This window comes from Lagopus muta, chromosome 6 (assembly GCF_023343835.1).
Source record: "Lagopus muta isolate bLagMut1 chromosome 6, bLagMut1 primary, whole genome shotgun sequence".
Classification (NCBI taxonomy): Eukaryota; Metazoa; Chordata; class Aves; order Galliformes; family Phasianidae; genus Lagopus; species Lagopus muta.
This window is the reverse complement of record NC_064438.1, coordinates 23,745,633-23,771,537: the sequence shown is the minus strand read 5'-3', so window position 1 is coordinate 23,771,537 and position 25,905 is coordinate 23,745,633. Positions and strand designations below refer to the sequence as shown.

The window sequence follows — 25,905 nt, the reverse complement described above, 5'->3', positions numbered from 1 at the left end:
AACTGTTGGCAACCCAAATCAAAGGGGATCCTTTGTAAGAAAAGAGCTCCTTCAGCTCAGTTCTTTCAGTCAGTTTATTTGACAGACAAGCCCGCTCCAAGCAGATCGGCCAGGCATGGCCAACACAAGCAGGCTGCAGGTCAGTCTCAAAGCCACAAAGTGGGAGACTATGCTCTCCAAAAATCTCTACGCTGCCTGGCTTTAGTGTAGTGCAGCCATACAAAAGGAGAAAAATCAAGTGCTTAAAAAAGGTTGTCCCGTCACTATCACTGCAGCCACAACAGTTCATAAAAGAGGTGGCCAAGGTCTCTCCACACACGTAGTGTCCATCATTCACAGCCAGATCTGTTAAAAAATTATTTACATCCCCCTCCCCGCCCTGCAGAACAGGAGCTTCTCATTGATGGTTTAACTGAAAATTAGATATAATCAACATGCCTTCCCCCAGCCCTCCCTAGAAACAACCATCCCTGATCTTGGCAAATAAAAATCATAATCTTCTCATCAGCCCCAGTTATAGAAATAGATTTTCTGCCAGGCAGGCAAGTAATCCATCAGTGGCCCTGAAATGAGAGAACAGAGACATCTCACATTTAAAAAGGCAAAGATCAAAAGATGTACACAAATGGTGCCAGTACCCGCTCCACGTTATGATACCCAGCAGTTCCAAACCTCCCCTTTCAAAACTAAGAAACCCATAACAGAATAGTTATTTTTGCCAAGGTGGGAGGCAACTTTGGGATGTAGTGACAGAGTTTAGAGCAGGACCAAGGAATGCATGAAACCTGGTCAGCACAGGCATGATGTAGGAAACCTCTCTCTCAGTGCTGACACACCTGGGTTCTGGTGGGAAGGGACTTTGACAATGACCAAGGGAAAAACCTGCATGCAGTGAGTCAAGAGGACACAGCAAAGAGAGACTGCTCAGCAGTAATGAGCAGGTGCAAACACAAAAGCAAGTGCTGTATAGCAAAAAATGCTTGTGCTGGCACAAGGTTTAATGCAGAGAGAAAGCCTGCATTTCAAAGCCTCTCTGTAATCATTAACTGGAGGAGTGGCTCCTGAGTTAGCCAGCTTTGTGTCTTCCTCAAAGAAAGGACAGTTCCACAATCCAATCTAATTCCGTATCAGTGCCATGAACTAATCCAGAAACAGTTTCACATCATCAGGGAAGAGGGGTAGGTGAAAATCTGGCCCATAAAAAAGGGATCTTTGTGTGAAGGACTAGGAGAAAACAGACCTGATTTTGGTTTTTGATTGTTGGGCTTTTGGTTTATAATATGCTCTTAGCTGGGTTAATACCTCTTGACAGCTACCCCTCACATCTGTATTGCAGACTGGGGATCAAGGAAAAGGATTCAGAAGCAGGGCTCTGGTGCTGTGCTGTAGTTGCAGAAAGGCAGCCCAAGGGAACAGGCGTAGGTAGCAGGGACAAACCTCTGCAGCCTGTGAGGGAATCTAGAAGTCTACCACTGTGGTTTGAGTACAGGTTGCAATCTTTTTCTGGTCCATCTTAAAGCAACTCCAGTACCAGTACAAGGTACAGTGAAGCTAACCATCCTAGGGACATCCCAATTCCTTTTTCAGGTCAGAAGCTCCTCAACAAATATTCTACTCAACTCCCATGATTTTTCTTCGTAGGAACAGGGACAAAGCAATGGGTCCCACTTACGTGTGACAAAGCCAAGTCCAGGCACGTAATCAGCCAACAAACGCAGGAGGAAGAGGATCCTTGCCCTAGTAAGGGGAAAGAGTATGAATGAGCTCAGTGGGACATCTCCCATCCCAGCTGTTGAACACGTTAACAGTGACAGCAGGAGTTAGGCAAGGGGCTTGTATTAACCTGGTCACAGGCACCCAGACCTCTTCAGATCTGCTCACCCAGTCCCCTGATGCTATTTCTGTTCAAAGGGAAATTCTCAGCAAAAGCTCAACAGGGCCCCTTACTCTGAGTATCGGTCATAGAAAGGAGATCTCAACAGGTAGTACAGCAGCAGGATAGTTCGTCTCCTCAGCTCTGCTCGCTCTCTCCTGTTCAGGTCTTTCAGATCACTCAGCAAGCTCAAACTGGAAGGAGAGGAGCAGAAAGTGAACTTACAGCAACAGCAGCTGACAGGAAAATTAAAGTGAGTTTCTAAATGCTCTCTGCCCTCAGGTCCCTACAGAGCAGTCTGCACCAGAACAGAGTACTGTGTTACAGAAAATACCCAAACATGTTCATCTCCCAGTTAAAAATAAGGCTAGCCCCTGCACACATTTCTGGCAGTAGGGCCTGCCATGGATTGGGGAGCAGGGGAAAGTGTGATTTTTTTCAGCAAGTACCCATAAAGACTGACCTCGAGATATCCAGGACTGCTGAGAGGAGCCAGGGTTTCCATGATCTCTGTCCCCACACTCCTAAACTCAATACTAGGAATGCACAGTCAAGGAATAGAAAGAACCAAACAGGCCTAACAAGAAGCACAGAGTCAGACAAGCAGCCTTGTAACTAGGTATCAGCAAAGCTCTACAGAGCCCAAAAGAAAACACTCTTGGGCACTGCTGGAAGGCTATAGCGAAGGGACTGGAGGTCTTGTGCACATAGCTCAACTGGATGACGCTGGCCATCAAGATGCAATGGAGGAGCTCCCAGGCCCCTGCACAAGCAAAGCAGGAGCAGGAAGAAAAGTATGGGGTGATCCTACACCACGGCTCAGCAGATGAGCCCACAGCACCCTCTGCTGGCACCCGGGGTACAGAGCCTGCTCTCATGTAGCCAGGGCAGGATACAGTGGAGCAGAGGACGGGTAACATAGATCGATTCTGCGATGGTTTCTTGGAGACCCAGAGGAGTGGGAGGCTGGTTCATCTCCTCTGCTCTTCGGCTCTGTGTCTCCTCCCTCTGCTGGGGGGATCCCCAGTGCCTGGACTGCAGGGAAGGAGCTGAAACAAGCACATCAGGTCACTCACATAACAAGTACCTCCCTACAGTCAGCTCATCTCTCTTTGCACTGTGAAGTAGGTGAGCTGGAAGAGAAGCACAAGCAGCAAGACTATGGCTGCACCTTCCTTGTTGCTGCCACTAAACAGCACCCTCAGTGCTTTCCTGAACAAGGGAGGCAGCAGGGAGAAATATTCTTAAGATTCATGTTTCTCAAAGCAGAACTACCACTGGTCTTGCACCATGTGTGAGAATTCCCATTGCTGTAGTATTTCCCTGCCCATGGGGCCCAGTGACTGGCAGGATACACCCCCATACAAGCTAATCAGGTTTTTAGCTCTTTACTGCCCACATACAGGACCATACATCAAGGGCACAGAACAGAAGCAGCTCAGACAAACACAGAAAACAGGCTCAGCTACTTACTATTTTGGAGAGATCTCACAACACGGCTGGAACGCCTACCAACATAGGTCTGATCCTTCCCTGAGGAGTTGCCTTCCACATCTGCAGGAGAAAACAGCCACAGGGGTGAGGCTCCAAAGGAATGTATCTCAATTGGTCTCTATACTGTCAGCAAGAAGACTGGACTGAAAGTTTGATCTAGTTCAAAGTGGACCATCCTGAAAGTGCTAACATTACAGAGCTCTCAAAGGGTGAAGAGAGACATTTGCTTGGCATTACCCAGAACCATCAGAGCAGTGGACTCACAGCTTGAGCCACAATTCAGCCAGTATTTCCCAAACTAAGGACAGCACTGAGAGCTCACCTTCAGAGTGGAGAGACTGCTGCTGCTCCCTGTTCAGTGGCACTATAGGAGGAGACGTCTGGATGCCAGCTTTATACCACAGCAGCAGCAGGAGGCGGAGGATGGCCCTGCGGGCAGACACACAGGAAGCCTTCAGTACCCAGTTGTGGAGCTGGGTTGTGCTGTGCCCGAAAGATGACATTCCCAGAAGAGGGAAACACTCAGGTCTGCTCAGGGAAGACGCGAGAGGCATCCTTCTGCAGCACAGTACTCCACACTGCAGGAGGCCTCAGGGACCGGCTGCTCAGTCTTGCATGGGATTTTTCCTGGAGTAATGCCAAGACCCCTCCAGATTGCACACCCAAGCACATGCAGCCCCCTTCCCCACCGCCTGTGGCACTTACTTAGCCAGCTGGATGAGGACAATGATGGTCCATCGGCCCATCTCCCCCCACACCCTGGCTGTCCCCATCTCTGCAAAGACCTCCACACATTCTAGCACGCTCAGCCAGGTCAGCAGCTTCTGCTGGGGCAGTGACTGCAAAACACAGGAAAGGGGGACAGGATGGAGGTTCTGCTTGCAAGTTGAAAGGGAAAGATGCACAGCCTAGTCTGGTGGGATTCTTGGAGCTGAAGGAGCAATGGCCCTGGAAGTCAGAGCCTCAGAAACAAGAAGTGGTTCCTCTCCTACGGCCAGAGCCTACATGCAGGCCTGTTTCCCTACTTCTGAGCAGGAGCAGACCTGGATATCACTGTACCATATGGAGCTGCAACTCCAGAAATGGAGAAAATATCACAGCTGAACTCCAGTTTGCTTTCTATCTGAAGTGAAGCAACTAGCAGTCTCCTGGGTAGCCGCACAGTGCCTGAAATCCAACGGCAGAACTTTCCTCCTCCTCTTTCTAGAGCTGGGACACTTGATGACCCTCTTCCCCGGGCACAGCTGATGGGTACACTGATGGAGCACAGGGTCCACTGCTGCTCTGAAGCAAATGCCTGCCAAGTACAAACTTATAGCATCAGTCTGGATCCCAGGCATGAAGCCCACAGCAGCCCGGACTCTTTCAGCAACAGAAATTGCCGGTGCTGTTCACCGTGAAGTACAGCCTATATTACGTGAAAAGCACCCACAAAGAAGATATAGCTGAAATTCACCTCACCCCACGCTCAGCTTTTATCACCAAGGGAAGCGAGTCTTCTGCTCAGATGGCTGTCACATACCCCGTGTTCCGGCCAGGGCCGCCTGCGCGGACTGACACTGAGCAACCCACATCCAGGCCCAGCGGGCAGGCAGGCGTGCAGCAGAGGGCTGTCTGGGAAAAGAGAAGCCCTCCTTCTCCTTCCCCAAAGGGTCTAACTGAGGGCCGGGAGCCGGCCTGGGGATCTGGCGAAAGAGGCAGCAGTCAGCTGCTTTCACCTTCGCTTTGCTCAACACCGCGGGCAAAGAAAGGCTCGGTCGGAGCTTCGGCGCTCCGCAGACAGCCACGGTCGCTGAGCGGATCGGTTCCGGGCGCAAGTCGGGGCCCGATCCCCGGAACCCGAGGAGCGCTCGGCTCCGGGCCGGCGGCCCAGCGTTCGGCAGCCGTACGGCGGCGGCCGCGGGCCCTGCCCCCGCGCTTACCCCCGGCAGGCCTCGGGGCAGCTCCTTGCGCAGGATCCAGTCGTTGAGCAGCACCAGCAGGTTGGAGGCGGAGTACACTGCAGCGGGAACACGGCGCGGGGTTACGGGCGCGCCGCAGACAGCTGCGGGACCGCGCCCCCCGCCGCCCTGGGCCCTACGTACCGAGCTCCGAAAGCTCGTGGGCGTCCGCGAAGCGACCTGCGGGGAGAGGAGAGGAGCGTGGCCGTGACGCGGCGCCACCGGGCCGCACGCGGCGCCGACGCGGGGCGAGGGCCGATCCGCACCTGGCAGCAGGTAGGAGAGGCCGCGCACGGTGCCCTCCAGCTGTGCGGTGGCGGCCGGGTGCCGCCTCACGTACTCCTGGTAGCGCTGGCACAGCTGCCGCAGCCGCTGCACCGCGCCGCGGGACGGGGCCGCCGCTGCCGCCATGCTCCCGCACGGCCCCGCGCTTCCGGCCGTCGCCGCACCGCGCACGCGCGACCCGCCCCGCTCTGCGCGGCCGACGGGCGCCGGGGCGGGGGTTTAAAGGCACGGCGGCGGCGACACGGCAGGTGCGGGGCGCGGCGTGCGGCGGCGGGCTGGGCGCTGTGGCCGGGAAGGGGCGCGCCGGCGGACGGAGGGGTGGGAGGCCGGCGGCCGGCCTGTCAGCCGCTGGAGGGATCTCACGGACGCGTTCCTGTCGCGGCCGGGATCGGGAAGGCGGTTCCCACGAGAGCCGTGCCCGCGGAGCGCTTCGGCTCGCCCGTCTTTGGGCACCTGTCGGCGGCTTGTTTCTGGAGGCGGCAGCAGTCCGTGCTTCAGAGGGTCGGAACTGCGGTGTCCGGCTGCTGTGGGGCCTATGAGCGCTGCCCGGGGGTCTGTACTGCACGGACGGGTGCCCCGCAGCCTCGCGTTCCCTTCCTAATACGTGTGCCTGCCCTCGTGGAGCCGGGGGACGTGCTTAGGGCCAGCCCGCAGCCACGCGGTGCGGCTCTGAGAGATCCGCGTGACTGTGGTCACGCTGTGGGCTTTGTGTAAGTGCCGACCCTGTTCTTCAGGTACGGGGTGCATCTGGCTGCAGCCTGTTGCAGCACGGGGGACCGAAGCTGTTTTCTTCCCTGCTGTGCTCCATCCCTGCCTGACTGGTGCTCCTTGGCCCCGTGCTGAGTCTGCGTGGCCCGGGCTGTGTGACCCGCTGACCTGGGCCGGGCACAGGGCACTTCAGAAGGTGCACAGTGTGGGTAAGGAAGGCGTTTTATGGCCTCTTGCAGCTGCCCCGGAGCAAACAGAGCCCTGCCGTGCTGCCCCTCCTTCCTCCTGTCCGGTTACCTCTGCACAATGGATGCAGTGTGTGCCCGCAGCCTCCACCGCGAGCGTTGCCGTTGCACGGGCAGGCACTTTATCCTCTCTGATCTCTCTGCTTCTCCCCCCTTCCTCTGAGGGTTTGTTTTCCAGCAGGCTGAGTTCAAAAAGGGCACGAGATACAGCTGGCAAACAGCCCGGCACTAAGCAAACCGCTTCAGTCTGAATTGCATGGATTAGACCCAACTTTCAGCTCACATGCAGAGCTACCTGGAGCTGCTCTGAAATGCAGCAGTGGAGATGCTGGCGTGAGTGTCAAGGTGGGGTGAAGTGGCACCCGGAGCCTGTGACAGGTCGGGGACAGCTCATCCATGGTCACTGTATGCTGCTGATGACTCTGGGGGCATATTCGGTGTAGACTGCTGGGGCTGCTCTCCTTCATGGAGACAATCTGGCCTTTCCAGACAGCAACTTGAGAGCCAGCTGCTGAGGAGTCTGCTGGAGGCACCTTGTCCGCAGCCAGAGGTGAAGCTTGATGCATCCTGTCCTTGAGCCACTCTGAATGGTGGCACCAGATAGAGTAGCTCATCCTGAGTGAGAGGCTCTTTGGCAGAGGATTCACTCCCTGCCCCACCCCTGCTTGTCCTGTCTGCCTTTCTGTCTCCCTCCTGCAGTGAGCGAATTTGGAGGACAGTTGGAGTACCATCGTGGTGCCTTTTTATGGTAAATAAGCTGCAAGGGAGCACTCGCTGCAGGAGGAGCTGCTGAGAGCCCACGAGATTGGGAATGATTTAAATTGCTTTGGTTTATAACATCCCTTGTGGGGGCAGAAGGTGAAAGGTTGGGTTAAGGAGCAGTTTCTGCCCTGACTACCAGGAAGGATCTCTGAACAGCTCTGTTCTTGCACTTACTGTTGGTTGGAGTGACAGAGGTTGGTGCTTACTGGAAATCCTCTGACTGAGGCCAAACGGTTCCTATGCTCCAATGACGAGGGATGCAGGCTCAGCAGTAATGGCAGGAAAAGAAGCAAACCCGAAAAGCACATGCTTTGCCAGCTCATCAGTGGGGGCCATGCTGAAGTCCAGCTTGCTTGACTGCCAGCAGTTTGCTCTTGGCTCAGAGCTGCCAGACTGCACCACTTCTGGGGCAGCTGACTCCAGGCAAAGCATTGCTGTGGGGCTGAGACAGCGCTGCCCAGCACTGGAGCTGGGATACAGGATAAGGCAGAATAGATTCAATGTACTGATGCATGGTTGTGCCTTTGGAGGTTGGTACCTGGCGGAAGTTGGTGTTCTTCCCAGCCATATCTTCCTGCTGCACTCCCACCAGCAGTGAAGGAGCCTGGCAGCATGAAGTTTGGGGCATGGATCCTTTTTATCCTGGTGTGGGGTGGCCCTTCTGGCCCAGTCTCCCCTGCATGCTCTTTCAGCCCCACTCAGCTCTCATGCTGTGATGTCTGTGATGTGCTTTTGGGTGAGCTCATCAGCCCTCTGGGATAGCTGGGGATAAGTTGTGGCTGGCTCCAAATGTCTTGTGGGGATTCGTTTCCAGATATTATTTTGGTCCCTGACACATGAGCCCTGACAAGAATGGAAGGCTTGATGCACTCATAGCATCTCTGTGGGGGCACCTTTCAGGAGAGCCTCCAATTCCTGCCCAAATGAGGAGGTGGGCAGAGAACTGCAGCAGACCATGTGGGTGGCTTGTGTGCTTGTCCCCTGCTCCCTTTCAGCCTGCTGGGAACCAAAGGGCTGCACCAGCAGAGACGGTGGTGGTGTGGTTCCTGTGTTCCCAGAATGTCAATGGTGGTCCACTGGAAAGAAAAACCCAAATCAGCCAAGCTGAAAGGGGGGTTAAGTGAGCCCTCTGACTTGGAGGCATTTTCTTTCTGTTCCCTATCATGGTGCTGCTGCCCTTCCCAGCTTAGCTGAGACTTGGCACCTCTTCTTGGCTTCCCAGGAGGAACAACATGCCTGGCAATGTGCGCACAGCCTTGCTGTGAGATCATGGCTGCCTCCTGCTTCCAGATGCCTCTTCCAGAAAGCCATTTAGAGCCCTGGGCTGCTGCTTGGATAACTCCCTGCTCTGATTCATCAGCAATGTGCAGTCTCTCCCACTGTATCCCAAATCAGCCTGTGCTAAAGGCTGAGAGCGAGAGGCAGTATCTTTTAATAACTATGTGATGCAGCTGGAAAAAACTTCAGGACTTGTAGTTTGTAGTTCTCTGGTGGCCTGGGTTAATGGGATGTTTGGGGGGGTAAACTGGGATGGCTCTAGGAACTTCAGGCAGCAGTGCTGCTGTAGGGCTATTCCTGTCTGAGCAATGGCCACTGTGGGCTCCACCTCATCCGTCTGGGATTGCCACACCTGTACAGGGAGTTTGCTCTTGGTGGTGGGAGGATCCAGCTTGTTTGGCAGACATGTGCCCAGCTCTCACTGCTCACAATCACCTCTGCTGAAGGTGCCTTTGGTTGCCAGCTCGGAGCTGTTGGAACTACACAGCTTTGTTCCCGGCAGCTTCTGCTACTTCTTCCAGGTGGGTGCCTGAGGCTTGGCTCTTAGCTGCTGATATTGTGTGAGACTTGCAGAGCAGAGGTAGTATGAGGCTTTGTTGCTGCAGGAGGGTTTTGCTGAGCACCCGTGCTGTGTTTCTCCACCAGAGTTGCTTGGTTTTACTGCTTAGTTAGCAGCTGTTGTGCTACAGTGCTACTGGCCCTTTTTCAGACTGATGTTGTGTACCTTGTTCCCTGTGTGCTGTGGTACGGGATCTTGCTGAGATTAGAGGGATGCAGTGGGAGCTGTACGCTGCACTCTCATTTATCTGTTGCTTTGTGAAGCAGAAAGCAGATCAGATAAATCAGGAAGATGTGTTGGGAAGTTTTACCATGGCTTGAAGATGCTTGTCCATCTGCTGTGGCAGGTAAAGGGTGCTCAGCCCTATGTGAGCCAGAGGGGTGTGTGTGGGCTGCTCTGCTCCCCGTGGTTTAAGTGGCTCTCTCTGTCTCCCTCTCTGCCTTTATCTTGTCTCTGGGCTGTGTGCCTGTCTGGACTGACTCCTGACCCACCTCCAAACTGCCCAGGATATGTTTCAGTGCTCAGGTTACTAACGTGATAGTTAATCTCCTCACTGCCGTACAAGCTCAACACTTGCTGCTGCCTTCGTTTGAGAGGGAGCCAGGGGACTTGTGTTCCTCTCCCAACTCCTGCTAAAGAGTTGGTGTGAGGACTCGCACGTGTTGTAATGGAGCATGGTGGCTCTGCCAGCACTTCTGGGTACGGCCCTTGTGTGGGTGGGGCATGTGCTATGGGATGCAGAAGTGCTCTGGGTCTAGGAATATGCAGCACATGGATCATTTCCCAGGGGCTGGTTGGGTAGCCTCAAATAGCACTGAGCTGTGCTGGGTAGCAAGCTGGGGAAAAGGGGCAGAATGAAGGCGTGAGATGGTGCTGCTGCTGATTTATAATGCTCCTGGCTGTGCAAGGGCCCGTTGCCATAGCTCTTCTGTCCAGTAACTCTTCATGTGACTTCTGGTTTTCAGGTGACAGCAAGGTGCAAAACCCTCAAGCAGATCTGGGATGTGCTCTGTGCACCTCAAGATGGGAATCCCTGCTTAGAGGGTGGTTCTTACAGCTGCTACTGCACACTGCCAGCTTTTTCAGCTATTGCCACGTACCCCTACAACGCTGAAGCTTCTGAAGGTTGGTAATCTTGCTTTCTGAGTAGATGAGTTACATGTGCTTGCTTTCCTCCTGTCCCAAAGGTTCTGTTCTCAATATGGTAAAGTGGGGGCAATTGTGTGGCACTACAGGTTTCCTCCCTGTTCAAACGTGTGTGTGTTGAGAATGTGTAGGGAGTCCTGGTAACAGTGCTGGCACTTGTAATCCTCTGTAGGCAAGCTCTGCAGGTAAAGACCAGATTCCTGCATGAATCTGTAGAAAGAAGTGTGCTCCCATCTCTTGCTGTCTCAGTTTAACTTCCCTTGAGTATATGCTTCAGGATCCTCTTCACCAAACGCTAGAGTGGTCTATTGCATGTTTCTTACGTGGTGGGCAGTCAGGGACTGGGGCTGAGGAGCTGGAAGAAGCTCTCTGTGCCAGGGGAAATGGGATGACACTCTTCTGAAGGCGGAGAGCTTGTGCTGATATTCTTCTCTAGTAACTTCTTTTCCCTCTGCCCCTACCACAAGTGTTTCTGTGGGGCCACTGTTCTCAGTCGCTGCCTCTCCTCCATCCCTCATTAGTGCACGGCTTGGCATGCCAGCGGAGGGGGCCTCAGCATGTCTGTGCCTTGATCGGATTTGTCAAGGCTCCTTCCCTTTTCTTCCTGTTCATTGAGGGCTGAAACAAAGCAAACAGAAGAAAGGAATTCCAAAGAATAGGAGTGAGGGAAGAGAAGGACGTGGGACTGACAGGCTGCCCCTGTTCTCCCTTGTCTGGTGGGGCAGAGGGGGAGGCAGAGTATTTCAGGAGGTGAGACCTTTCCTGTTCCCAGCCATGCCACCAGCTGTCTCGCCCACAGTGCTGGGAGCAGTTGTGTGCTGCAGCCCAAAGCTCTTTTGACCCTACTGCCTGCTGGTTTTCCTTCTGAGGCTGTCCCTGTTATGTGCTGAAGGACACCTTCAGTAAGGAATGAGGCTTGGGCCTACTGCCTTCTCTTAGAGTTGACATGGGGGCCTTGATAGAGCCTGAAGGGAACAACATTGTTCAGACTGCTTTGTCATGTGCTGTGTTAGAAAGGTTTCCCTCTTTACCTGTGCCAAGAAAGTTTCTCTGCTAGATAGCTCCTAATGAGCCCAGCACAGAGCTGCATGTGCTGTATGAGTGCCAGGGCAGAAAGACATCAGCCCCTCCCAGATGGAGCCAGATAAGTGCCTGAACAAGGAACTTCTGTGCAGCCAGGTCTGGGAAGTAGAGACAAATGTGGCTTGGCGCTTGAAGGCTTCACAGGAGGCAGGGACTCAGAGGTGAGTCCTGGTCAGCCAGGCTGGTCTGCCTCAAGTGCAGTTTCGCCTTGCCTTACTGGCCCTTACTCCCACCTCTGCCATCTGTAGGACACTGTATGGGTTTCCTCTTCCCTTTGCCCTCACTCTCGCTAGGGCTTGGCTCACGGGAAGCAGCAGGATGTGAAGCAGCCTTGACGTTCAAATCCTTGAGGTGAAATACATCCTTGTGAATGACCCCCGCATAGCCCATCTTGCGTGAAAGCTGCTAGGAACAGCATTTTAGCCACAGCCTCTGTTCCTTTTCCTCCTTCCCTCTTGTTCTTTCCCTTCTGGCAATCTCTCTGCTCTGTGGTTTAATTAGAGAGCAAAGTAAAATGCTTAGACTCTAAAATGTACGGATTAGGAGGGTTACTAATCCTTTTCCTCTATGGGTGCTCACATCCTATCCAATCAGATATTGAGTTCCTTCCCCAAAGTGGAAACCTAGCCAAACTCAAGGTCTCTACCTCTCTTCCTGCTTGGAGCACGGGAGGAAGAAGGGGGAGAGAGGAAGCAGGAGGGAATTGAGCTGTGGGCTTCTGCGGTCCTCAGGGTGGGTTCATAGTCAGCACTGGCTGTTCTCACTTCTTGTGCCTTGGCTATTTCGGGTGTTCTAGGAGCAGTGAAGCAGGAGCTGTGATTCCCCTGCTTGCTGTTTGTCCACTGAAGCGGTTCTGCCACGATGTTTCACTGCTGACCACAGAAACCTTTCCTTAATTCATTTTTGAGTGCTATCTTCCTGTTCTGATAGGGAGGAAAGGTAGGGGGGAGAACCACTGACAACACTTTCTGGCAGAAGAAGCAACTGCTTCCCAGTACACACATGTTCTTGTGTGTTTATACACTGAATGAATCAGTCTGAGTCTACTGCTTTCCTTCTGTGCGTACACCTCTTCATGTTCCCCGTTGTCAGTCCTGCACTCTTATTCCCAAATTTGACCCTGATGGTTGCCTGGTGGGCTGAGGTCTGTCCCACTCCTGCTGTGGGCTGGGTGTTGAAGAGGTTCTGGTGGATTGCGGGAGACTTGAGCTTTTGTCCTGAGCCACTCATCTGCCGCTTGGTTGAGTTGAGGCATGTGTTTTCTTCCCAGCCTTTGTCCTTTGCTGTGAAAGTTCAGGACTTAGCTCAGCAGTGTGAGGAAGCCCTGGGGGTGGGAACAGAGTTAGCAGCAGGATAAGATGGGGAGGAGTACTGGGGAGGGTCAGCACAGTTTGGGTTTCAGGGGTATTTTTGTCTCCCCTTTCCTTCAGGAACCACCTTCTTGGGATTCACTTCCCTTCTTTTTGCCCCTGTCAGTTGCTTCCTTGTGTCCAGTTTGCAAAATACTCTCATGTAGGTTTTGTTTGCAGCTGAGTTTGCTGACTCTCAGACCAACCAACAGCAATACTTCTGCAGTGTCAGAGCTAATTTGCAGTGCATGTCTGTAGCTCAGATATCACTTCAGGGCTATGAAATGCCCAGGGTACTCTGACTGGATGGCAGTATTGCTGCTTGGGTTTTTAATACGTCCCTCAAGGCAGGGCAGAGCCTGCCCTGAGCCATCCTCATTTTCTATTTATAGTGCAGTTGTTCCATTCTTTTGCAGCAAGCTCTACTTTCAGCCCTCCTTGGGCACTGAGGGCATCAATGCCACGAATAGTCCTGAGTGAAGATGTGGGGGTGACTGTTGGGGCACAGCTCCCAGTTTGGGCCAGTCCCTGGTGGAAGAGGCCAGCTGTGAGCAGCTCTGCCTTGTGATGAGTGTCAGCCTCCTCTGTGCTGTCATCTGTTTTCAAATGGGATGCAGAGGGTCTGCCCTTCCTTTCCTCTGACATGCTTTCAGGTGCCTGGTGAAATGGATTTGGGCACTGCAGGAGGTGTTCAGAAGAGCAGCCCCAGTGAGGGACCTTAGTGTACTGGCCAAGGTCTGGAGAGCAGCTTGTGCAAGAAGCCCTGCCTTGCATTTGTCTTTCAGCCAGTGGTGTGACCTCTTGGTACTCTGAACTGCTGCTTGCTAGGACAAGAGGATGCCTCTTCTCTGCTGTACTTGGCCTCCCTTGTACAGGGCCCCATGAGTGCTTGCTGGTCTTGGGAGAGCTCAGTCTGAGGTCTGAGAGGAGCCTGCAGTGCAGAGAGCATCACCCTCCTTAGTGCTGCTGCTTAAACACAACTCCTGCATCCCTTTGCTTCTGTTGCTCTCAGCTTGTCTAGAGAGCAGAGCTGAGCAAATAATTCATGGCTTCAGTGCCCAAAATCAAAGGCTGGAAGAAAATGAGAGGAACCACAACCCAGTTTGAGAGACATTTTTTATCTTTTAAATGTAACAGAGCTCAATTGCAAGCAAAACAATGCGAAGTGAGACTTTTTGCTTGGAAAGCAAAGCATTTTGTTCTTGTTCAAAACTTGTCATGAAGTAGCAAATACTCCAGAGCTGTCTGGAAATTTCAGTTCACAATCAGAAACTATTCAGCCATAAATACTTATCCAGTTCAGCTGGCAGTGAGATACCCTGGGTACCTGGGGCCTGGCTCAGAGTTGCACCCCTGGCATCTACCCAGGGTTGGTGGGGAGGAGGGATGTTTTGCATGGGAGGACACCTCCTGCCAGTCCCTACCTTGGTGAATCGGGGTAGGTTGCACGCTGCTAGCTGGAAGTTTGAGGCATTGCTATGCACAGTGACATTCTCATCCCTTTGCTTTGTGGGGCGTGGTGACTGCTGTATGCTCCAGCAATGGGCACTGCTAGAAGAGTTCTTGCTAAGACAGACTTAGATAGAAGCTGGAGCTCCTGACTGCTGGCCCTGCTGTTGCTTCTTAGCTCTTAGCCCAGGAACATGCTGCTGTTTGCCGCATGCCTGCAGCAGTTAGGAGAGCCAGAGGAATCAGGAAATGGCCTAGTGAGCAGATTTCAGTGTCCGGAGACAGGGACACAGTGAACCTCGTGCATTCAGAGCTGGCCATTAGCTGCAGCACAGTCATCAGCAAAATGCAGATATTAGAAACCTGATCCCAGCGGAGGGATGGGAGTTGGAGATCAGCCCAAATGCTTTTCCTCTTCTGTTTCAAGAAGCATACAGGATCCTTCTGTCCCCTGTTGTACTGCTGCACAGAATCCAGGCTTGGTTCCTCTCCTCCTAGCTGTGTTGGCCAGGAGAGCACATGATGATGTGATGCAGGCCTCTGTATCCTCCTGATTCCCTTGCTGCACAGAGGGACAAATGCAGCATGTGCAGAGGCATGCAACCCAGGTGTGGCTGAACGCTGTTGCCAGCTGGGTCTTTCCAGCCTCTCCACAGGCTTAAGAGGAGTGAGAGCACATTGCTGACAGGGCTGGGTCTGGGTGGCCCTATCATGCCTTGCCTGAGGGTGGTGGTGAAATGCACCTGCGTGGCTTGCAAACACTGTGGGACATCTGGCAAACCTAAGCTTCCTGCACACTGCTCACATGCTATGCTGTAAATCCTGGCTCCCTGTGCTTGCCCCACAGATGATGTAGCAGAACTGGGTGCCCAGCTGTGGGTAGGAGCCTGGCTGTGTGCTCAGCTAGAGCAGACTATGTCTAGCAGAGCCTCATGATCAGTGTTCCTGCCAGCAGGAACTGTTCCCTGATGTGTTCATGGGCCTCAGATGTGGAAAGGCAAGCAGTGAGGCATGTGCCTGTGTCAGGCTCAGTCTGGACTTGTTGGTTTCCTTGTGCTCTGAGAGAGAAAAGGAAATAGTCTGGTGATGAAACTCCCTGATTTGGCCAAGCTGGGAGCTTCAGCTAACACCCTTTGGGGGCCGTTAGCTCCTGTTTCCTGAGCGGTGTGCTCTTCTGTCAGAAGAGAGTGGCTTTTTCAGTGTGACCTTTGTGGAATAAAATACACAAGAATGAGGCACAACTGAGGCACAGAAGCAAGGAGGTGCTCATCTTAGAGCTTTCTCCGTAGCTTGGTGATTGTGGAGGGATGGCAACAGTGTGTTCTTATTTTACAGCCCGTATTCTGGTCTCTCACCCTGTGTCTTGATCCCATCTCTGGAATATGGTGACTGCTTTGCCACAGGTTGCTCTTCCCAAGGAGATACGGAGGTGTAATTCTCACTTCAGTTTCACTTATCATAAGACTGGGAGAAGGAGGGGTGGAGTGGTAATCCGGAGCATGGGGCTTTAATCCTGCTTTCCTGGCCAAATTCCTTTCCGCCTCTGTACATTCCTGCATCTGCTCCGCTCGGAGCTGCCTGTGTGGTATCTGCTGGTGCGGCCCTTGTCGCATGGAGGAGGCATCTTGGAGATGGCAAGGGAGATGACCTCTGATTGATTGCAGCTGGGTGCTGCAGAGAAGTGATCTGTTGAACAAGGAGCCCGTCTGTCCCCTTGTTTTTACTCAGAGGAGCAAAATGAATTGTCCCCTGTTGCCTCTCCTCAGAGATTTTTTTCATCTCCGTCTCTTTGCTGCGACTGGCCCAGCAGTTTGCTTGTGCTGGGGGAAGGTGAGCCTTGGGCTTTCACATGACCCGTGCTAGCGCTCCCTAAACATTAACTCCTCACCTGACGGGGAGTAAGGGAGAGCAAAGGCTGGCTAGACTGAGCCAGAACAAGGGCGCTGCGGGGCTGTGGGCAGCCTGGGGGCATGGTGGGCAGGTGCTGCTGCTGACTCCTCAGAGGTCAGGCAGGCACATGTGGCTTCCCTCAACACCCTTCCTAGTGGTGGTGGCTGATGTCTCTCCCAGGCCTGGCTGCAGGTTGGTGGTCTCTGACTCCTGGGTGGGAGGCCCTGCTGGGCCTGGAGCCCTGTTAGTACAGATGGCTATGGCCCTTGTGTCACTGCAGGAGGTGGAGTTGAGGTGACCCCTATTGTAGCAACGGACTGGCCTTGGGGGGACCTTGAGCCCCTTTGTCCTGTGTGTCCCCATTCCTTCTGGAGCTGCCCTGCTCCTGTGAGAGGCATGGGGGAGGGAGGAGGGCAACCTGCTGTGGCCAGCACTTTACCCCACATCCTTGTGCTGGTGTTGGAAATGGAGAACAGTGCTACTGGGGAACAGCTCATCTTACCATGGGCAGTGCTCATCTGGTGTGAGCAAGGGAGGCTGGGGACAAGTGCCGGGGCTGCAGGTATGGGTAGAGCTGTGTGCGGAAGGTGTGAACGCTGCATGCAGACCAGTGCGTGGTCCACACCACAGGCAGGGCCCTCCACACAGCGCACACTCATGTGATGTCATGGCCACTGGTTCCCAGAGTGGCGCTTGGCTGGGAGCTGCTTTGTGCTTTGCTCTCCTCACTGTGTGGGGGAGGAGAGGCTGTGTAATTGCCTTCCTGCTTGCCACCTCCTCCCCTCTTCCCCCCCCCCCCCCCCCCCCTACTACCGCAGCCCTAAAGTTCCTACGTGATGGATAGCATGGGGTGGGCAGGCCCTGGGGCTGAGATCCACTGAGGAGTGAAGGTAGAGCTCCCACGGAGGGTACAGCTGGCTCAGGGGAGCGGGGCCCATGGGGGTTTCCTCTTGCTGCTGGGGCCAGGCTGGGCAGGACGGTGCTGTTAAGGTGCTATTTATTAACTCCCTGTTCTGCCTAGAGCTCTGCAAAGACAAGCATGAGCCCGAGCAGGAGGTGAATGCATCTCCTGGGGCAGTGATTTCTGCACTGCCTGGGTGGGGACCAGGCCTCCCCAGCCCTGCTCCATCTTCATAAGGCAGGCCCATGCCTGCTACTGCAGCTGATGGGGTGGAGGACAATTTATGTTTCGTTTCCTTTGCTATGCAGACAGTTGCATCCCAATCCCCCCATGCTGCCACCCTGCTGTGCCTGCTCCCTGTGTGGTGGGAGGCAGAGGGCAGGAGCTCCTCCATCCGTTCTGTCCCAGGGGAATGAGCTGCCTTTCCCAGCCCTGGGGCCAGGCGCAGGGGAGCTGCAGGTAGAGGCAGTCTCTGCATAGTTAGCATTCCCAGCCCTGCCTCCCGCTCCTGCTGCTGCTGCTACTTCTTCGGGGTGCCGTGCTCCCAGGCCACTGGGGCTGGAGGCCTGCCCTGCTCCTGGACCATGGGTGGGTAGCGCTGTTTCCTTCCTGCACCTGCGGCTTGTCCACGTAGCACCTGCAGCCTGAGTGCTTGCAATCTCTGCTCTCCGAGTCATCGGGATGGCAGCTGAGCAGCCCACACGGCTGCCATGTGGGCAGCACAGCTCACAGCTGTCTTCCAGCTCCCCCCACGGATGGCACAGTGCCCTGCACCTGCCCTGGGAGAAGAGAAAGCAGTTGGTTATGGGGTACCAAACCCTAACACTGTCCTTATCTTGACTGAAGAAGGGTTCGTAGGGCCTGGGATCATGGAGGGAGTTGCAGGGCAGCAGGCGGGTCTCTCCTGCCTGCCTTAGGGCAGCGAGCTCACTGCCCCAGTGTGGGGGGCTCTTGAGCAGCAAGTGAATTTAATCTGGTTTTGTTTGTTCTTTCCTCCTCTGAAAGGGGGGCCAGGGCTGAGCGTGCGGGTGGGGGGAGATCGGGTTTGAGAGCGGGAGGAGCTGGGGGGGAAGTGTCAGATCTGAAAGGGAGGAGTAAAGGGAGGATTGGGAAAGGCAGAGCCAGGAGGGAGTGCGGCAGCAGGCTGAGAGCCACTTGGGAGGCACTGGCAGGAGAAGGGGAAGGCAGGTAAGGGAATTGCTGCCTGGGGCAGGCGAGGGGCCATGTGGGGAGGGAGGGGTTGGGGGTGCTGCAGAGTACAGACTCCTTGGGGCCGCTTCAGCATCTCTGCCCCGGGCCTGCTGCTGTCTTAGCCCCATTGTGTTCCCCAAAACTGCTGTGCCAGCCACGTGCTTGTGTGCGGAGAGCACTGTTCCCTACTGGGAGGGTCCCCAGCACTGCAGGCAAGTGGGACAGAGGCCATGGGATGAGTGGGAGCAGCGGGGCTGTCCCTTCGTTGTTGGCACGGAGGTCTTTTTCCCATCGGTTGGTTTTTTTGGACAGCTCAGTGTCTGCCGGTCTCCTGCTCTCCTCACTCCCCCTTTTGTGCAGTGAGCTCAGCACAAAGTTTGAGGGACCCCTGGTGCACAGGTGGGATGGTGGAGATGGGTCTGTAGGACAGGTCATGTGCAGTGGCAGTGTGTGGAGCCCTAGGAAATGCTGAAGTTCCTCATCAGGGTCCTGCAGGGCGAAGGAGCCTATGCCCACTTGGTGCCTCAGCTCCCACCGTGACCTGCCTGGGGGCATTGGTACGCCATCCCCTCACCCAGGTTGTGTCTTCCCAGGCTGCCCGCCTCATCCCGAGGCCCTCTGGTATCTGCACATCAATGGGCTCTGGAGTGCATGGAGGGAGGGGAGTGGAAGAGGCCCTAATCCGGCCCATTCATCCGAGAGGCAGCGCGGGCTTTTGTGGCGCTTTCAAATGCTGGGCCAGGCAGGGGACGGGGGGAGATTGGTGGTCTCTTGCTTTGCGGTACCTTTGTCTGCCCCATGCACCTGGCTCCTGAGGGAGGTCATAGGGCAGGGCTTTTTGAGGCCATCTTTCTGTTCCTGCATTTGACCTGGGAGGTGACACGCAATTTCTCCACCTCTTTCTTCCTATGTAAAAAAGGATGGCTTGTGTTTGGAGGGCAGGAGCCCTGCAGGTGCCTTCAGCTGCGTGTGTGGGCACAGCGGTGCTTCCCCTGTTGGGCTGGGATGTGGGGACAAAGCAGATAGCGTGGTGCCATGGAGCAGCATCTCAGAGCGGTGAAAGCAGCATGCCCAAGTCCTCTCTGCTTCCCCCACCCCCTCCAGCCACCCCCAGGCCATGTGTTCTTTTAAGCTGATGCTCCAGACTGCCTGGAATCTTTTAAGTGTGACACCAAACTTTACCAGGGCGGGTAGCTGCATTCAGCCTGAGGAGAGAGCGGAGGCGTTTGACCTGCTGGGATCTTGGGAGGAGACAAGGGATGCCACTGGAGTTCCCCCATGCCCCTGCTGGCAGGAGGGCTGGGAAGGCAGCCAGTGGGCTGGGCTGGGGCTCCTCACTTATCTCAGCATGGGCTGAGCTCCCTGGCAGCACATCTTGCCCAGCCCAGCCATGTCCTTCAGGCTTTGCCTCAAGTGCAGTGGGGGAGGGCTCTGCTCTCTCTCCCAAGGGCAGGCACTGGGAAGCAGTCCAGAACCAGAGATCATACACCCGGAGGATGCCGAGGGCTGTTGGTGACCCTGCTCTCTGCTTCCCTGTCCTTCCAGGCTCTAGGATGCTGGGGCCAGCCAGACTAGGCTTGCCCACCTGATCCTTGGCATTCGCTTCCGCCAGCCCATCATGTTGTGCTCCTGGCGTGTCAAGCTGAAGCTGCTGCTCGCTACCGTCACCCTTGCCGTCCTCCTCTCCTGGCTCTACCTCTTCATGGGCAGCCTTGAATGTAAGTGAATGTTTCTCCCTCAGTTTCTGGGAAGGTCCCCAGCACAGAGCAGGCTAGAGAGGCCAAGGCTGTGGTAGGGCTGCTGTATGGCTGTGGGTGTACTGGTCTTTAGAGCCCTAGGGGTTTTCCTGGGGACTGCTGGAGCAGAGCTGTGACATTGGGCACGTGGGGTGTCCTAGGACCTCTCTGATCAGGTTGGGGCTCCGCCTCCATCCCCACGCAGTCTCTTCTGGCTTACCACTGCCCTCTTGCCATGCCCACGTGTCTCACCCCATGTCCCCCCCCATGTCCCCGCAGACGGCCGCTTTCTCCTGCTGCCACCGTGCCTGGGCGAGCAGCCGAGTCGGGATGTGGAGCGGGAGGCCCTGGCCTCGCAGGTGCGCCGGGTGGAGGAGGAAAACCAGCAGCTCCGCATGCAGCTTGGCCAGGTGCAGGTGGAGGGCAGCGATGGCATCCCGCAATGGGGGGCCTCTGCCGAGGATGGGCCCCCCCTTGGAGGTGAGAGGAACAACCGCACGGCCTGCCCCAAGCAGCGGATGGTGCACAAGTGTGAGGTGGGTGGCACAGCCAGCAGGGCTGCTCAGAGGGAGCTGGGGCTCTGACTGTCCTTTGCAGGAAGAAGCCAGTCTCAAAAAAGCAATGTTTGTCTCTGGGCAGCTCCTGCACGTTGCAATTGTGTGTGCTGGACACAATGCCAGCCGGGATGTGGTCACCCTGGTGAAATCCATCCTCTTCCACAGGTAACAGGGATGTGCTGTGCCAGCGGCCTGATGGTTTGGGGTTCCCAGATATGCTGTAGGGAAGGTAGTGCTGGAGGAGAGAGGCTCTAAGTCCTCTCTCTGCCTCCTGTGTCATTTCTGAGACTTAAAAGGGACAGAGGGTAGTTGTATTCCACCCCCAAAGGTGTGATTTTTCTTTGTGTGCTTGATGTCTGTCCCCTGCCGCGGTGGGAGAGATGGGAACCATATCTGCTTCCTCCTGCTGTGGTGGTGAGTGCTGCTGCATTGCCCTTGGCAGGAAAAACCCCCTCCACTTTCACTTCATCACGGATTCGGTGGCCCACCAGATCCTCCAGACGCTCTTCCAGTCCTGGATGGTGCCTTCCATCCACGTCAGTTTCTACAACGCCGATGATTTGAAGGCAGGCACTCTCTCCACTCTGCATTCTCCTCGCTTTCTATCTCAGCTGGGTGCTTGGAGGGTCCCAGGGGAGTGGCAGAGAGAGTGGGAGGGAGATTGTTAATGCTTTTTCCTGGTTCCACAACCCTGTTGTGCCCCTCTGCTGGCCTCCTCTGTATGAGAACATGGCTCTCCTGCCCAGGCAGGAAGAGCCCACCCATGCCCAGCCCTGAGGCCATGTCACCTTGCAGCCAGAGGTGTCGTGGATCCCCAACAAGCACTACTCTGGCATCTACGGGCTGATGAAGCTGACGCTCACCAAGGCACTGCCCTCCAACCTCTCCAAGGTCATCGTCTTGGATACTGACATCACCTTCGCCACTGACATTGCTGAGCTCTGGGCTGTCTTCGGGAAGTTCTCTGGTGAGGACGGGGAGCCTTTGGGACCCACTGGAGCTCTGACAGGGCCTGCTGCCATATCAGCATGGTGGTCCCCATCAGCTTCAGAACTAATGTAGAAGGTTTGCTTGCACCTTCCAAACTTGTAGAGGTGTGGGCCACGTGTATGTCCCTCTCTTTCCTCAGAAAAGCAGGTGATTGGGCTGGTGGAGAACCAAAGTGACTGGTATTTGGGCAACCTCTGGAAGAACCACAAACCATGGCCAGCACTGGGACGTGGCTTCAACACAGGTGAGTGAGAGTTGCTGAGATGGCTTCTGCACTCTGACAGAACACCCAGCTGGGGCAGTGTGTGTGTGGGGAGGCTGGGGAAGGCTGACGTGGGCATGTGGAACTGCTACAGCATCCTGGAGATGTGTGCACAGAAGTGGCATGTCCCAGAGGCTGGAGGCATGCAGACTGCTGTGCTCCACCGGTGGACCTAGCCTCCTCTTTCCTGGCACCCAGGGGTGATCCTGCTCTTGCTGGACCGTCTGCGTCGCCTGGGCTGGGAGCAGATGTGGCGGCTGACGGCAGAGCGGGAGCTCATGAGCATGCTTTCCACCTCGCTGGCCGATCAGGTAAGGCCTCCAGGGTGGCCAGCCCTGCTGTGTTCCCATAGCAGTGCTGTCATATGGGGGCCATTCTGTCCCCTTTATCCTCCTCTGCACTCACCATTCTCCCTCCCAGGACATCTTTAATGCAGTGATCAAGCAGAACCCAGCCCTGGTGTATCGGCTCCCGTGCTTCTGGAATGTGCAGCTCTCCGATCATACCCGCTCAGAGCTGTGCTACACTGAGGTTTCAGATCTCAAGGTGGGTAGACTTTTGTGGCATTTAAAGCAGAATCACAGGTTCTTCTATGAGGAGCCCTGTGCTTTTCCTACTAGATGCTTCTGCCACGTAGGAGACAGGGTGCAGGATCCGGAGGTCTCGGGCAGTCAGCAGTGGTGTTTGAGGGCTTTGGGGAGCACTGGGTGCTGCTGACTTCCCCTCCGCAGCATGATGTACCATTGCTCCCAGGTAATCCACTGGAACTCGCCCAAGAAGCTGCGGGTGAAGAACAAGCATGTGGAGTTCTTCCGCAACCTCTACCTGACCTTCCTGGAGTACGATGGGAACCTGCTGCGCAGGGAGCTCTTTGGCTGTGCCAGTCTCCCCAGCCCGCCCAGCGACCAGGTGAGGCTGACTGCAGCTCTGTCCTGGCCCAGGGCACGGGACAGGCAGAGATGCTGGCAGTTCCCTGTGCTCCCCCATGGTCTCCCGCCATCCCTCACCTTTGCGGTGTTGCAGCTGCAGCAGGCACTCGAGGAGCTGGATGAGGATGATCCCTGCTATGATTTCCGCCGGCAGCACCTCACGCAGCACCGTGTCCACCTGTTCTTCCTGCAGTACGAGTTCCTGGCCCTTCCCAACCCCACCGATGTCACCCTCGTGGCCCAGCTCTCCATGGACAGGTACTTACCGGTGGGGTTGATGAGTGGTGGGGTTCCCCCTCCACTGCCTTTGGGGTGACTTTACAACTCAGGAGCTACATGGGATCTGTAACATGGGCTGCTCACTCTCACACCAGAGCACTGCAGCAAGGAGCAGCAAGCAGCCCATTTGGGAGCAGTAATTCCCTCCGCTCTCTCCTGAACAGGACTTGGATGGCTTGCAGCTTTCTGACAGCCCTTAGTTCTGGGTCTGACCAGGTTCCCACAAGGCAGGGCTCCCACTCACACAGTGCTCTCTGCTCTGCAGGCTACAGATGTTGGAGGCCATCTGCAAACACTGGGCCGGCCCCATCAGCCTGGCGCTGTACATGTCAGACGCGGAGGCCCAGCAGTTCCTGCGCTACGCCCAGGCCTCGGAGGTGCTGAGTGCCCGCCGCAATGTCGCCTACCACATCGTCTACAAGGAGGGGCAGTTCTACCCTATCAACCTCCTGCGCAACGTGGCCTTGGCCAACACACAGACGCCGTATGTCTTTCTGACTGACATTGACTTCCTGCCGATGTATGGCCTCTACGATTACCTCAGGTAAGGAGTTTGCAGGACGTGCCCCAGACAGCCATTTCTTATGTGTAGAAATGGGTTGTTTTCTGCTCAATCTTGTGATTCTGTTCTACCTGTTATCAGACGGCAGTGGATCAGGAAGGAGAAGTGGCTCCTGTATGGTGGCACTGCGTGCTGTCTAAACGCATTAATCCCTTTATGGAGCTGTGGGTGGGCTGGCGGGGCTGATGAAGGGGAATTAGGAATGGGGCTATAGCCACAGCTGATGGCCACAGAGGCCTCACACCCTTTCTACCTCTGTAGGAACTCCATCCAGCAGCTGGAGTTGCCTCACAGGAAGGCAGCTCTTATTGTGCCGGCATTTGAGACCCTGCACTACCGCCTGACCTTCCCCAAATCCAAAGCAGAACTGCTCTCCATGCTGGACATGGGCTCCCTCTACACCTTCAGGTAAGCCCTGGAGCTCCCTGCCATCCCAAAGGCTGCCACACGCAGCAGAAGCCAGTCTGATACCCTTGTGCCTTGGGGCCATAGTGCGGCCGCTTTTCCTGGTGTCTCACTTCCATCTCTCCTCACAGGTACCACGTGTGGCCAAAAGGCCATGCCCCAACTGACTATGCCAAGTGGCGAACAGCCACCGTACCGTACCGTGTGGCCTGGCAGCCAGACTTTGAGCCTTACGTTGTAGTGAGGCGAGACTGCCCGAAGTACGATCAGCGGTTCGTGGGCTTCGGCTGGAACAAGGTGTCCCACATCATGGAGCTGGATGCGCAGGTGGGTGCCGGGGCCACGGCCGGGCAGTGAGGTGTTGGTATCATGCTGATGGTGACAGTTGCCGCTCTGTCCCCAGGAGTACGAGCTGCTGGTACTGCCCAATGCCTTCATGATCCACATGCCCCACGCTCCCAGCTTCGACATCTCCAAGTTTCGCCTGAATGCTGGGTACCGGGGCTGCCTACAAACGCTGCGGGAGGAATTCCACCAGGACCTGTCGCGGAGATACGGGGCTGCTGCACTCAAATACCTCACTGCCGAGAGGAACCTATGACACCTGGGGACAGTGGGTGCAGGGTGCTGGTAGCAGGTGGAGAAGGGAGGGTGCAGGGCCTCCTGCCCCAGCTCGCCTCGTAGCCTTGCCCAAGGGATCTGATTCGCAATGGGATGTCTGTAGATAAGAGGGAGGATGCCAGCTGTGAGATCAGGCAGTGCCTGTGGGTTGAGTTGCTGCAGTGTGGCCCAGGATTTGTTCAGATCATTCCTGTGTTAACAGGGGAGTTTCCACTGTGCCAGGGGACTGGTCTTCCCATCCCTAGTTCTAGCAGGTATCAATTCACAGCTTTTGTTAGCTCACCTCAGCCCAGGGCTGGGCCTCGAGAGGCCCTGGAGCTGCACTTTTCCTCGCTCTGCTCCTCTCTGCAGTCCCAGTTTGCAATCCTCTGCACATCCCTGGAGCCTTGGCAAGTGGGAGATGGCTATGGGGACCATCCTCTTGCATCATTTGTGGAGCAAGGTCTCAGAAGAGGTGTCCTGATGATCTAGGAGCTGAGGCCAGAGATCACTAGGAGCTGCGGAGCCCCTGGACCAAGGCTTGCTCCTCATCCCCGTGGACGCAGTGTCTCTCCTGGGATGGCCCAGCTATAATTGAAAGCAGTCTGGTGCTTGGTACAATCCTTCTGCCATTGTGGTGGATGGCATAGCTTCACAGGGGGTCTGTGCTCCTGTGAAAGAATTCATGGCAGGGACCCCCAGTGCCTCCCCGACTCCTGGCAGTGCCAGGGCTGCCACCAACAATCAGGGATGGGACTGACCCCAGGGAGGCCATAGCTGAGCACTGTGGTCTGTGCAGTGGGAGCAGCGTGGCTGGCTCTGCTCTGCAGCTGTCACACACTGGAGCACAGAGGATGTGTTGCTTTCCTCATGCTATTTAAATTATTTATACTTTTCTCATAAAAATTCAGTGGTTAGGGTGTCATGGGTTTTTTGTTTTGTTTTTGTTTTGTTTTTTTTAAGCCTTTCTTGCACCTGGATGATTTTGCTGCTGGCACTGGAGCAGCTCCAGGCCCGGGGCTGCTGCAACCTATGCTGTTCTCTTAGCATTATTCTGGTCTGCAAGAGCTAGAGCTGTGCAGGTGTGAAGATTTCCGTCCGTGGTGGGAATGGCCAGGAGGAGCCATCCAAATTGCATTGTCTGGGAAGGGCACAAGCGCCTCTTGCTTATTCTCTCTTTTTAATTTAACTTTTAAATTAAAGCTTTTTTATTCTTTTTCATATCCTTGTTAGAACGATGTGGTTATTAATGCTTTCTGCAGCGAACCTGCACAAGCACGAGGGAGCAGGCTGGTAGAAGTAATCTTGGTGTCAGTGCTCAGTGGGTGAGCCCTGACGTGGGCTGGTGGTGGATACTGCAGCCTGCATGGCGGTGCAGCCAAATTGTGGGCTGGTCTGTGGCTTCATAGCATGGCTGTGTGCCCCCAGCAGC

At 55.2% G+C, this 25,905-nt stretch overlaps 2 protein-coding genes across 8 annotated transcripts; one reads left to right on the top strand and one right to left on the bottom strand.

Annotated features, from left to right (window-relative positions):
* Positions 1-59: 59 nt before the first annotated feature.
* PEX16 (peroxisomal biogenesis factor 16) lies at positions 60-5,746 on the bottom strand. 2 transcript variants are annotated; one of them, XM_048949912.1, is made up of 11 exons: positions 5,574-5,746; positions 5,452-5,487; positions 5,290-5,366; positions 4,073-4,206; positions 3,690-3,796; positions 3,347-3,427; positions 2,770-2,922; positions 2,337-2,409; positions 1,948-2,067; positions 1,673-1,737; positions 60-563 (listed from the first exon to the last, which is right to left on the bottom strand). In XM_048949912.1, the coding sequence occupies exons 1-11, from the start codon at positions 5,716-5,718 to the stop codon at positions 505-507; spliced, it is 1,050 nt and encodes a 349-aa protein (XP_048805869.1). In that variant the 5' UTR covers positions 5,719-5,746; the 3' UTR covers positions 60-504. The 2 variants fall into 2 exon arrangements, 1 of the variants encoding a protein (XP_048805869.1); XR_007377957.1 differs by having other exon boundaries at positions 535-563; positions 1,844-2,067.
* On the top strand, positions 5,480-25,694 carry LARGE2 (LARGE xylosyl- and glucuronyltransferase 2). 6 transcript variants are annotated; one of them, XM_048949899.1, is made up of 16 exons: positions 5,480-5,583; positions 10,110-10,269; positions 19,699-19,871; positions 20,169-20,425; positions 20,529-20,611; positions 20,889-21,012; positions 21,242-21,413; positions 21,576-21,680; positions 21,897-22,009; positions 22,119-22,244; positions 22,452-22,607; positions 22,722-22,885; positions 23,172-23,450; positions 23,730-23,876; positions 24,005-24,200; positions 24,277-25,694. In XM_048949899.1, exons 3-16 carry the CDS (start codon positions 19,772-19,774, stop codon positions 24,472-24,474), a joined length of 2,220 nt encoding a protein of 739 aa, XP_048805856.1. In that variant the 5' UTR covers positions 5,480-5,583; positions 10,110-10,269; positions 19,699-19,771; the 3' UTR covers positions 24,475-25,694. The 6 variants fall into 6 exon arrangements, with proteins under 6 accessions (XP_048805856.1, XP_048805854.1, XP_048805853.1 ...); XM_048949897.1 differs by lacking the exon at positions 5,480-5,583 and adding an exon at positions 5,757-5,840; XM_048949896.1 differs by lacking the exon at positions 5,480-5,583 and adding an exon at positions 6,541-9,106.
* The last annotated feature ends 211 nt before the right edge of the window (positions 25,695-25,905 follow it).